This window comes from Lepidochelys kempii, chromosome 3, assembly GCF_965140285.1.
Source record: "Lepidochelys kempii isolate rLepKem1 chromosome 3, rLepKem1.hap1, whole genome shotgun sequence".
NCBI classification, from domain to species: Eukaryota; Metazoa; Chordata; order Testudines; family Cheloniidae; genus Lepidochelys; species Lepidochelys kempii.
Window position 1 is genome coordinate 168,044,252 of NC_136382.1, and position 13,268 is coordinate 168,057,519.

General features: G+C 43.1%; 1 protein-coding gene across 6 annotated transcripts in view; it reads left to right on the forward strand.

Annotated features, from left to right (window-relative positions):
- Positions 1–13,268, forward strand: part of INTS7 (integrator complex subunit 7) — a 69,023-nt gene that overhangs the window by 18,682 nt on the left and 37,073 nt on the right. For all 6 annotated transcript variants that reach the window (XR_012158241.2, XR_012158240.2, XM_073338957.2 and 3 more), the window contains 5 exons: positions 3,761–3,955; positions 4,933–5,036; positions 5,444–5,512; positions 9,575–9,707; positions 12,372–12,470. Coding sequence is in view for 4 of the 6 variants with exons in the window: in XM_073338957.2 (XP_073195058.1) it covers positions 3,761–3,955; positions 4,933–5,036; positions 5,444–5,512; positions 9,575–9,707; positions 12,372–12,470 (600 nt within the window). In the remaining 2 variants the exon portion in view is untranslated. The remainder of the gene's footprint in view (positions 1–3,760; positions 3,956–4,932; positions 5,037–5,443; positions 5,513–9,574; positions 9,708–12,371; positions 12,471–13,268) is intronic.

Sequence of the window (13,268 nt, forward strand, 5' to 3'; positions counted from 1 at the left end):
TTTATCATAGCCTTTGGTGAAGTTTGAACATTCCTCTTTACATATTTTGTCCTTCCCATTAGTCAGACATAGATGTGGATTTTCCTGTGCCTTTTTAATGGAGCTGAAACTAACAGGACTCCTATTTACTTGTTTGTGCATTAGCATTCTCAGTGTCAGCACAGCTCTGGCAGTAGTGTTTATATTAACTGCTGTAGTTTAATCAGCAGAAAGGACCGAAACCATGTCTGTGTGTCCTTCATGCACTCTCCCTTCCCTTTAAATTTGTGTGTGCTTAATTTATTGGCCAAATGAGTGAGGGGTTTTTTTTTAGTTTTAAATTCAAGGAGGGTTGCTTACCTTTTTTTTTCTTTTAATTACATTTTTTTAATGCGCCATGTTAAGTCACTACAAGCAAAAGTGTAACATTTAAAACAGGCCAATATAAGAAATACAATAACTTTTTCATAGCCATTTTCAAGATTCTGAGGTTCTGTTAAATTGGTGGGGTTGCTGTCCTATGCTGTTTCCACTCTTTGCACTCTGTGTAGGCTGCAGTCAGGAAGGAAGCCTTTGCTTTTTCAGCTTGTGGGCTGCTGTGGTCCAGAAGATTAAGATAAGAGCTGGGAGTCAGAGCTGCTTTTATTGCTGACACCGTCACTAACGTAGTGTGATTTGGACAAATTGCTTAACCCATTTGTGCCGCACTTACCTGCTCATCATTATGGAGCACTTTCAGATGGATGCAAAGTACTATAAGAACCAAATATTATTTTTAATACTCCCAACTTAATCCTCCTTATACTCTCCTTGTGTGACTGTCAGCCTGCCAGTCTTTGCTGCTTAAGGGTAGCTTGTGACCCGTCACTGCGTATCCCTGTTCTAGCAGTCATGTAAGCAGCTCCTTCAGGTGCACATGTCCCTGCCCACATTATGGATCAGCAGCACATCCCAGATGTGTGAGGAGAGGGAGGAGCTTCTCTAGCTTGCCAGGGAAAGTATAAAAATTCCACATTTGACATCACAACCTCCCAACCGTTGCCTCCACTGAGGCCCTGTGCAAACAGCATGGCATCAGTTGAGCCAACGGAGCACTGTTTATTTATAGCTCTTGGCTGTCTTGGTAGCAAGGGAACAACTGGGGCAAGCTAGCTGACATCCTCTTTCTAATCACCTCATTCCAGCTGGAACACAGCATGCATGATAACTTGCTGCAGCTGTTCAGCCCACACAGTACATTGAGTCAGTGCACCACCTACTACCCCCATATTGCTGCAGCTGCATGATTCCTTCTGACCATGTACACAACCCTCCTTCCGAGATCTGAGCTTGAAGCTTACTCTCCTATCTACACTAATACTTCAGCATAAACAACTTCACTCTTCTAAAAATCAAATATTTCTGTGAAGTTTTTCAGTTCCAGTCTCCATCTGTGATGGACTGTCCTCCTTGTTCACATAGTAAGATAGACCCATTGGGACAGGGCCTGTTCTCTGGCACAGAGCATCTATTGTACATGAAGCTGTACGCTTACTGCCCAATAAAAATATTACCAATGGGGAGAGAGAAAATACAAAACTCTGATGAAACAATTTAAGCTATCATTACTTGGAGCTCACATCATACATGCTGCTTTGTCAGGATCACTGCAGTATAGTCTTGAGGCTCTAATACCTTTACAGTGTATGAGCTTCCTTCCACAGAATCAGATTTTCAGAAACAACTGTTAAAAGAGAATTTGGAACAACTTCCCCCACCCCCTCAAACTGTCCCTTACAGATCTGGAGAAAGGAAGGCAAAGGACCATGAGTGGGGCTGAATAGCTCATGTTTTACATAGGTAATGTGCCAGAACCTCTTGTCTCAGGGTCACTGGTTCAAATGTATCCCAGTAGTTACTGAAAATCCACTATAATCTGGGAAATGTTCAGTGGCCCATCTTGGATAAATTTGGTAGATGACAGTCTTATTTTCTAGACATGTCACAATGTCATCACATTTGGTGCTCTTGCTGGTAGAGAGGCCAACACTTTTTGGAGATTGAACTTACCCACTCGCTCCCTGCCACAGGCAGTTTCTACTAGTTGATGTCAGGTGAGAAACACTGGTGAGCAAGTGTGTGCAAATTGTGCTATAGCTGTTCTGTGGATAAATGAAGAGGCTAAAGAGGCACCTTTCACCAGCACGAACTCTCCTGTTTAAAATTGGGGGTGGGGGGTGCGGGGAGAATGAGATGGGCATACCTTCAAGAACAGAAGATACAGAAACTTTAGATCCTCATTAGGGCTCCGTGAAACAGGGTCTTGTCTCATCCAGCATCAGACCCTGCTACTGCAATTACCCACTCTTGAGTTCTCAGAACTGTCCCAAATTTTTGTACAAGTCAGATACCCTTTCCAGGGTTTAGTTTATTAAGATAGCATAGATCAACAAACATATGTCAACACTGAGTCTTCCCATTTTTGATCATGATTCTCACAGGGCTCAGCAGTTCCTCGCATACTCCCACCCTCAATGGAAGTTCCACCCTGGAGCCCCAAACAAGTGCCCTTATCAACTCCTTTCAACACCTATCTGCACTATCTGTTCCCAGCCACTTGCTTTTAGACATGTCCTTCCTCAAGGGCCTCCTAATTCCCTCTTCAGGATTTTTGCTCCCTCCTCTCATTGCAGGTAGCGGCAGCTGCTAGACCTTTTCTTCTTGCTGGTGTGGAGAACTCCTTCCCTAGTCCTCGCTGACCCTGGGTCTCCTGCAGCCAGGGGTGAAAGTGGGCTGGTACGGCGTATCGGTAAGAAGCCGGTACTGGCCCGTACTCAGCCGACGTTAAAGCGCTGGCACAGCAATGGACCCTCCTTAAAGTGCTGCTGCAGCAAAGGACCCTCCAGCGCTTTAACGTTGTTGCCCCTTCCCTCTCCCCCGTCAGCGGCCCTGCTGTTAGGGCCACCAACGGTTGTGGGGGAGGGGCAACAACATTAAAGCGCTGCCATGGCGGTTTAACATGGTTGCCCCTCCCCTCCGGCCGCTGACCCTGGGGCCAGCAATTTAAAAGGGCCTGGGGCTCCAGGCTGTCACCGCAGCAGCCCCTTTTAAATCGCCACCAGAGCCCCAGGCAGCACAGGCCAGACAGCGCTGAAGGGCTGGCTGGGGGAGGCTGACCCCCCCCCCCCAGGCCCGCCCCTTCTGCCTGAGGCCCCACCCCTTCTGGGGGCCTGGAGCCGGCCCCCATACCAGTAAGAATTTAATATTCCTTTCACCCCTGCCTGCAGCTCTCTGTCCCTTTATAAGAAACACTGCCTCTGGCTATCATGTGCTGCCTGGTCATCTGACCCAATCACCAGCCTATTCCCAAACTTATCACCCTGAAAGTGGATAAGTAGGCATAGGTGCAGCTGAACCTTAAAGGGCTAGCCCACCCACTGCAAAGACTCGAGTTATTCAGGTCAGTTTTGGGGCGGGGGAGTGAAACCTATAAGGTTATATCTTAGCAACTTCAGTGGCAGCTTCTTTCAGAAGTTAAAATAGTCTTGTGGAGTCTGAACTTAAATTCTTAAGTACTTTGAGTATTAAAACTTTTATCAGGTCTTTTTAGCTATTATGCCTTTTTAACCACAAATCAGTTAATTTGTGTAATTTTGTGCTGAGTTTTAAAAAATAATCTTGGGATCAAAGCAAATACTTTCCTTCATCTGATGAAAAATTTTAGTGATATTGCAAGGTTCTTATAAATGTCACACATGTTTTTGACCCAGACTATCAACCTCCTGCTTTTTTTGTTTTTCAGGCTGCCAGCACACCACTTAACCCTCTGAGCTTTCAATGTGGGTTTGTCAAGCTCAGGATTGACCTTCTGCAGGCTTTCTCCCAACTCATCTGCACCTGTAACAGCCTAAAAACTAGTCCACCACCTGCCATTGCCACAACAATTGCAATGACATCAGGAAATGACCTCCAGAGATGTGGGCGCATCTCTACCCAGGCATGTTCATTGTTTCTGCCTTGTGCAGAAAGAACTTGGTCTACCTGTTGAAATGAGAGAATTTAGCTCTCTGATTGAAGGAATGAAAGGGAAAGTATTACTGAGCTTGTCATTGCATACTGGGCCTTGTTTTTCAACTGCAGTGGCCAGAAATATCCATGTGCCTGTCCAAGCCCTCATTTTGATGTATTATCATATATAATCATGGGGTGGTTATGTATGCAATTACCCATTTAATGCACTCATATTTTATAAGGGTACAGAATATTTTGGAGGTATTATACTGTCCTGAGGAGCTTACAGTCTACGTAGAGGAGCTGTAGAGTAGACAATAACTGAGACATACAAAAAGACAGGTGAGTATCAGTTAGACTCATCAGAGAGGTGCAGTAGTACTTTATATAAGGTGTGTGTGTGACAACATTTATTGAATGGTCTATTAGTATTTTGTTAATAGGTTTAGAAATAAATCACGCATTGACTAAGCGGTTATTTTGTCATATCTAACATATAGATTACTCTCTCTTTGGCAAGTTTCAGCAATGTAAGTTAGAGGCCACGAGAGGTACATTGCCAAAATATTTATAGCCTTGCTCAGTTCAATGTTGTAAAACAGCGGTTCTCATCCAGGGCCCCCTGGGGGGCTGTGAGCAGGTTTCAGGGGGCCTGCCAGTGTTAGACTCGCTGGGGCCCAAGGCTCAAAGCCAAAGCCCTGGCAACTTAGCTTCTTGGGGCCACCTGTGGTGTGGGACCCCGGGCAGTTGCCCTCCTTGCTACCCCCTAATGCCAGCCCTGGCTTTTAATTTACTGAATATGCAGGAAAAAACCAGTTGTTATAAAAATTCCACAGCCCACTTGTGCCATAACATGTTAGGGGGAGGGGGACCTCAGAAAGAAAAAGGTTGAGAACCCCTGTTGAATAATTTAGCTGTGGTATTTTATTTCTATTGATCAACAACATTGTTTTTTTGCTGTAGATGAAACTCTCTATGGAAGAATTTCGTAACCTGGCTACACGATATGGGGATCTGTATCAGTCATCTTTCGATGCAGACTCGGCAACGTTAAGGAATGTAGAATTGTATCCTACTGTTCAGAACTCAGAATTTGCTTATTTTTATTTGAGGTTACTTGTAAGGGTGATGCTTGTAAGGGTGAAACAGTCCTAGTTTATGAAGTGTAATTCTGAAGCCGCTAATAATTGCTTTAAAAATCTTAATATTGGTATTTTAAAACCTATTCAGAAAAGAAATCTGTCACCCTCCCTTCATGTTCTTTTGTTATTTGGAATTGCTTCACTTATTATACAAGTTTTGATGGGTATGATCTTGGAAAACTAGGAGTCTTTGGTTCTTGCTCTGTAACAGGTGCAGATACTTATGGGAGTTACCTCATTATATTCCTTTAGTTGTCATGATGAAAAATGCCAGTAGGGAATACTACTTTGTATTGAGATAGCACGTCTATAAATCTTTACTATAATGTCAGACAACAGCAGAGCTGCCTATTGATTTCACATGCAGTTGAAGCCCTGATTTTGGATCCAGAATCTGCAAGGTAAGTCTGATGGTTACCCTTCTACTCTCTCCACTCCCATCTCCCTAACTTAGTTTTTTGTCTAAGAGACTATATTAACAAGGGAAAAATGCAGAAGATACATAAATGTACCCTTGATTCTACACTGGGCATACTTACATACACAAATCTGCTGCAAAGCTCTGATCTTGCTAAGCTTAAATTGAAGATATCCTGGTAGCCTCCATTCAAGTAGTCCTTTATTTGTGTTGGTTTTATTTTTATGTAAAAGATACTGTAATTAAGTAGTTGAGCTGTTTTTAGGTATAGATATTTGTGGGTCAAAATCATAGAAGTAAATTCCCAGATACTTCCTCTGCTGCTTGTTCTATTGCTTTTAGCTCATTGTTTCATTCATACCTGTGATTTCTTTCGGGATTTTGTCATCTGCTGTTGCTCCCTCCCTCCTTTATGTGCACTTTCTCTCTCGTTGCTTGGAGACCTTTGGGATACATACTTAATAGGTTACATTTTCTGTGGTGTAAATCCAATGACTGCAGTGGAATGACACAAGGGATAATTTTTTCACCCCAAAAAGACAGATTAGCACTACTAAAATACCTTCATTTGGGCACAAACCAACTTCCTTTGAAGTTAATGAGTGCTAAATCAGATCTTTTGAAACTCTTCACTTGAGAAATGCAGATTGTGTAAATGTTCTGTTTAATCGTATAAAAAAATTTTAGCTCTGTAATAATGACTACTCTCAATTTAGGAGTTTTGAAGTAGGCTTCATAGAGGAATCAGTCCTAACCATTATTTACATTAATGACTTGGAGGATGGATGGGAAGCTCTGCTAATCAAACTTAAAAATATTTAGCAGCGAGGGTTCACAAATAATTGGATGTGGGAGGAAGGATTGTTGTTTGTTTAAAACGCAGGATGGTGCCAGGAGATCTGGATTGTATTCCTAGCTCTGCCAGTGACTTCTTGTGTTTGTTACTTAGCATCTGTGTCTCAGTTTCCCTGTCTGTGAGGGTGCTAATGCTTGCTTATGTGCTGAGACTAAATTTCGTAAGTTTTATAAAGTGTTCTGAGCCATGTAGAAGAGTAAAGTATTAAAGTACAATACTTCTTGCTATCTTAAAGATATGGTCTAAAATCAATACAATGAAATTAAATAGAGACTGATTGGGATGACTGGGCAGGTTTACAGCTCGGAGAACTGATTATGTAAAACATGTTTTACTATTTGTAATGTTTTGTCATGCCCCTTTTATGCGTCTGTTCCATTCACCCATTGTGTCTTGTTACAAACCTAGACTGTGGTCTCTCTGGGGTCAGGGCCGTGTTTTCACTGTGATTGTACATTGCCTAGCGTAATAGCCCTGATCTCTTGGTTAGGGTAGTTGACATAGGAAGAAATGGATTACAGGAAGAATACTGGAGCAGCAATAATACAGTAACTCCTCACTTAACGTTGTAGTTATGTTTCTGAAAAATGCGACTTTAAGAGAAACGATGTTAAGCACATCCAATTTCCCCATAAGAATGAATGTAAATGGGGGGGGCAGGTTAGGTTCCAGGGAAATGGTTTTTTTGCCGTACAGTACTATAGTTGGGAGGGTCCCCCGCCTTACCCCACGCAGGCACTGCCCACTGGCACTGGAGACAATGAGGCAGGCAAGGAGGGTGAAGGTGCTGTAGGCTAGGAGAAACACGTTGCGCAGCGGCAGCTTCCCCTACTCTGCAAGTACTAGGGGCGGAAGGGTCAACCCTTGGCCCCCCAACTCCACCCCTTCCCCCAATCCCCCACCCTTAACCCACCTCTTCTTTCTCCCCCTGCTCCCCCTTTACTCCTCATGCTGCATCCTTGCTCTTCTTCGTCGCCGCCTCCCCCCGCCTCCTGCCCACGGCAATCAGATGGCTTGTGGTGTTCAGGAGGGAGGGGGGAGGAGCAAGGACATGGCGCGGAGTCTCCCCCTGCTTCCCAAGGACTGTGCTGTGTCCTTGCTCCTCCCTCCTGCCTGTGGCAGTTAGCTGGCTTGTGAGGTTCAGGGGGCCGGGGGGGGAGCAAGGACATGATGTGCAGCCTCCGTCCCCTGCCTCCTGCCCTTGGCAATCAGCTGGTTTGTGGCGTTCGGGAGGGAGGGGGAGCCTGCGCACCAAGTCCTCTTGCTTCCCTTCTCCCTCCTGAACACCACAAGCCAGCTGTTGCCATGGGCAGGATGCAGGGGAAGAGGGAGAGGGCGCTGATCCGCGGGGTCTGCTGGAGGGTGGGAGGCACTGGGGTGGGGGGCATAGGGGAGCTGGTAACGGGGCTGCCAGCTGTGGACAAAGCAGGCAGCCAAATGACGTTATAGCAAAGCATTGCACAACTTTAAATGGAGCATGTTCTGTAATTGATCAGGGACATAAGTTTGAAACAACATTAAGGAAGAGGATGTTAAGTGGGGAGTTACTGTATCACAAACATTCTGGAGGTTTCCCACTCATGGCCCTGCCAGTCAATACCTTGCACTCAGTGCCCTCTTGGGTTCTTTCAGTCAATTACCAAACTTAGGTTGGCTCAGAATCCCACACACCCCTTCAAGGGGTTTGATTTATTACATTTGTCTACCATGGGTGACTGACTTTGTTAGTTGCCCAAGGTCACCCACATCTGGGTCCCTAGAAGAGGACTGGTCAGTTCTTTATCTTAGTTCGGGAGACACTATCCCAACCCTTCCTAAAGTTGAGGTTGTCCTTCAAATGGTTACTCCTTCAAAACAGGAATCCCCCAGTTCTCTTCCTTTGATCTGGGTCATGAGTTAATTAGCCCCCCGTCTCTCCTTAAACAGGAGTCCCCAGTTCTCCTCCTGGAATGGGGTATACATCAATGGAGCAGTCACTGTATCCCTCATTATGGCAGGACCCCCCTAGCTCTCCTCCTGGAGCTGGGTAATTCCAGCAGTTATTACCCCTCTCCTTAAACAGAAGTCCTCAGCTTTCCTCACTGGGGCTGGGATATAATTTAGGCAGCTGTAGGGCCTAGCCAGCTTCTCCCTCAACTGGCTCCTTTTTCCTCAGTTAATCCTCAGGCTAGGAGAATCCAGCTGGCAGACTTCTCTTGCTGGTGTCAGCCCTGCTATGAGGGAAAAGGCAGCATTTATGCTGGTCCCTGACTGCCAGCTCATCCCCAGTTGGCTTGGACAAGAGGGGAGCCGTGCCCAGCCCTCTCTACAAGGATCCTGGCCCTTAAAGAAACAGTGATGGAATTTTTTTTCCGAAGCACCATTTAGTGCCAGGACTGCTTCCTCTCTATCAATAACATCTAGGTCCTTTTTACACACTCATGCTCTCACTGTGAACCTTTCAAACCTTGACGGGCCAAGCCATGTGACAGGTTGGGCTGACCTCAAGAGGGCAGACCACCCTGGTACAGGTTATAGTGAATGAGATTTAGTGATATGACAATGTTGCAAAAAGGAAAATATGGACCTAATTCTGCATGTACACCTATGTAACTCCCGTTGCTGTCAGTGAAGTTGTGTATGTGCATTTGAGCACAGGATTGTGCCAAGTCCTGAGTGGCTTTTAACAGGACTGTTGCTTGGGGGTCAGGAATCAAAAGCAAGGTAATTATCCTGTACTAGCCTGCAGTGGTAGGGCCTCAGCTGGAGAACCTCCTCTGATTCCGGTCACTGCAAGACCTTGACAAAATGGAGAGTATTTGGGAAAAGCAATAAAAAATAATGCACAGTTTAAGAAATAAAACTTGTGAAGAAAAGCTAATAGAATTAGGGATGTTGGCTCTAGGAAAGGATAGAAAAAAGACCTATCTGTCTGTGCAAAATGATGGTATAAAGAGGGCGGGGTAAGACAAAGTCATGGACAAACTATGAGAAGGAAAACTTGGATTTAAATAGGAGGGATAGATTATAATTTAGTGTCAGAATAGCCAAGGAACAGAACAAGCTGTTTGAAAGAAATGAAATCTTCCTTGCTGAAGATACTTAAAGCTGGAATAAACAACAATCTTATTGGGACTTGTTTGAGGATGGGACTAGATGACCAGGATGGATGGAGTATATCGGGCACAACTAAAATAGCTTATTTTCTAGTTTCCAGGAGTACACCTTGAGTGGAGCTGCACATGTTGAGAGTGAATATGAAAGAAGAATGATGTCTGTATTTAATCATGTTTTGGAGGAAGTGGAATCACTGAACAGGAAATATGCTCCTGTCTCTTACTTGGCAAGTAGCAGCTACAGTATAAAGAGGTTTCTAAAACATTCTGCAACTCGTTTCCTTGGTGTTGAAGGATAGATGCTAAAGAATATGTTGATTCAGCCCTTCATTAGCATCATCTACAATTAGCATATGTGTTCTTCAATGAATAGGGAGTATCAGTGAGGATGATGATGCACTTGGAGCTATGAAATTAAATAAAATTAGCCTGAAGAACGAAGCAAAGTTGGAGGTAGCTCACATACTGACTAATAACGTTTTTCATGCTCCACGGTCATGTCTTCCACAGCACTAGTTACAGCATCTGTAACATTAATGGTCTGATAAGAATGGACAGAAGTCAGAAAATACAGAGACTGATATGATGCTACTGACGGGGGCGGGGAAGGGGAAGGGCACTCCAGTAAAAGTTAAAAAAGGAACGTCGTCATTAACACTACATATTCTGGCTTTTGTCAGTTTGTCATATCCTTTGTTACTAGTGCTGTAGTTGCTGTCATGCAGCAATCTTGTCTGTGGAATATGTGAAATGCTGCAGAGTCCTTGTGTCACAGCCCTCCAGCTTTGCTTCATTCCTCAGGCCAGTAGCATTTCTGCAGAGCACTTTCCAAGTGTAGTGTTTCTCTTATCAGTGTAGGTCATCGGAGAACACAATGTAAATTGTACTATATGTAAATACAAAACTGATAACATACTACTGTTTTCTTCACTATTGTACAGTACTAGTATTTCTTGTGTCTGGTAACATTACTGACCATGATAAAGCAGAAATGCCAATTATAGGAAACCATGTTTCATGCACAGTATTTTGCATCTACTTCTAGTTACTATTTAAACTGACATCGCTCACTTACTCTAAAGTGAACTACAAAACACAGCCAATGTAAACTTTGAAAGATTATTAGAATCTCTTGAGTATTCTACTAAGTCTGTCATCATGGAATCCCTTTTCTCTTGCTTTCCATCTCTTCAGTCTGTGTATAATCTATTAAAACAAACTGAACTCTTTCCTTGATTCTCCCATCATGCCAGATTTAGACCAGCGTAATTAATTTACTCCATTGGCATTACTCCTGACTTACGTGAGTGAGATGGGGGAATCATTTTTAAGCCAGGTATAAACATCAGTGTGCTAAATTCAGCCTTGTAAATGGGTGCAACTCCACTGACCTCCACGCTCTTACATTACAGCTGAAATAATGCTACATGTATTCCTTGTAGGTTCTTCTTGGCTATCTTGTTGCTCTGTTAGGTCAGGACATTCTGTGTTCTGCCCTTCCAGAAGAGAGCCCTGGTGATCTAGTGATCTCCTTCCATCTCTACTAGTAAATGGTTTCAGAGTAGCAGCCGTGTTAGACTGTATCCGTAAAAAGAAAAGGATTACTTGTGGCACCTTAGAGGCTAACAAATTTATTAGAGCATAAGCATTCATGAGCTACAGCTCACTTAATCAGATGCATACATCTGGAAAATACAGTGGGGAGATTTTATATACACAGAGAACATGAAACAATGGGTGTTACCGTACAGACTGTAACAAGAGTGACCAGGAAAGGTGAGCTATTCCCAGCAGGAGAGCGGGGGCGGGGGGAGAACCTTTTGTAGTGATAATCAAGATGGGTCATTTCTAGCACTTTACAAGAACAGTAGGAGGGGAAATAGTTTTACTTTGTGTAATGACACATCCACTCCCAGTCTTTATTCAAGCCTAAATTAATTGTATCCAGTTTGCAAATTAATTCCAGTTCAGCAGTCTCTCGTTGGAGTCTGTTTTTGAAGTTTTATTTGTTGAAGAATTGCCACTTTTAGATCTGTAATCAAGTGACCAAAGAGATTGAAGTGTTCTCAGACTAGTTTTTGAATGTTATAATTCTTGACATCTGATTTGTGTCCATTTGCTCTTTTACTTAGAGACTGTCCAGTTTGGCCAACGTACATGGCAGAGGGGCATTGCTGGCACATGATGGCATATATCACATTGGTAGATGCGCAGGTGAACAAGCCTCTGATAGGTTTCAGAGTAACAGCTGTGTTAGTCTGTATTCGCAGAAAGAAAAGGAGTACTTGTGGCACCTTAGAGACTAACCAATTTATTTGAGCATAAGCTTTCGTGAGCTACAGCTCACTTCATCGGATGCATACTGTGGAAAGTGTAGAAGATCTTTTTATATACACACACAGCATGAAAAAATACCTCTTCCCACCCCACTCTCCTGCTGGTAATAGCTTATCTAAAGTGACCACTCTCCTTACAATGTGTATGATAATCAAGGTGGGCCATTTCCAGCACAAATCCAGGGTTTAACAAGAACGTCTGGGGGGAGGGTGGGGGGAGGAAAAAACAAGGGAAATAGGCTTGAATAGAGACTGGGAGTGGCTAAGTCATTATGCAAGGTAACCTGTTTCCCCTTGTTTTTTCCTACCCCCGCCCCAGACGTTCTTGTTAAACCCTGGATTTGTGCTGGAAATGGCCCACCTTGATTATCATAAACATTGTAAGGAGAGCAAAAACACCTACAAGATCTCTATCAAGTGTTCTTACAACTACAATACCGAGTGGCAGCTTAGACAAGGCCTGTGAAATGACTGCAGTATTAGTGCTTGAAGTACATGCTTTTTCATATTGCTATAAAAATAATTTCATCTCATTTGCCTTGTCTCTGTTTACAGCACACAGCTTGCCTGTGCAATGCAGTCATCGCCTTGCTGAAAGTTCCCCTTTCGTTTCAAAGGTATTTTTTTCAGAAATTGCAGTCTACAAGTATTAAGGTAAGCAGTGCACAGATTGGATTTAGATTACAGTTCATGCATAAGAATCTTATGGGGAAATATAACAATCGTCCTAAAAAAGAAAAAGATATAGCTCTAGTGTTCATCATTCTAGAGTAAGGAAGCTGCCTGTCTATAGTAGCTCCTCCTAATCAAAATGTAGTGTCTCAACCTGGAAGCAAATTTGGGGGATTTGACGGCGTTTTCTAAAAGCAGATTTAAAAAAAAAAAATTCTTCCAGACTATTTAAGTCACATAATTAAAACACTAGAAATTACTGAATTCTAATGGTTTTCCATTGTGACTCAACCAGCTTCAGTTTAAAAGAATGAAATGTGTGGTATTGTGGGAGGAGGAATATAACCAGCTGAGTTATGGTTTAATTATTTAGCTATCAAACAGGATCAGTAAGTGTTTTTCCATAGTTATTTTTAAAATGATTTTATAACACATTCCTTTGATTTGGTTATGTACAGTAGTTAATAATTGCAAGTTAATAAGACTTGAGACAAAATTTTCAAAAGAATGTAAGTGTCTTAGGAGCAAGTCCAAATCCTACTTTTCAAGAATGATTTAGACCTTTAGGCACCAAGTCTCAGTGAGACTTAGTGTGGAAGGGGCAGATATTTAAAGGTATTTCTTTGCCTAAATACCTTTAAAAATGTGGCATTTGCAGCCTAAATCACTTCCCTTATTTTCTTTTGAAAATGTTACCCACCATCCATGTGTAACACATTCAAATGAAACACTGGTAGCCAGCCTCTTGCAACTTTCTTTGCTTTGTGGACTGTTGTGAGG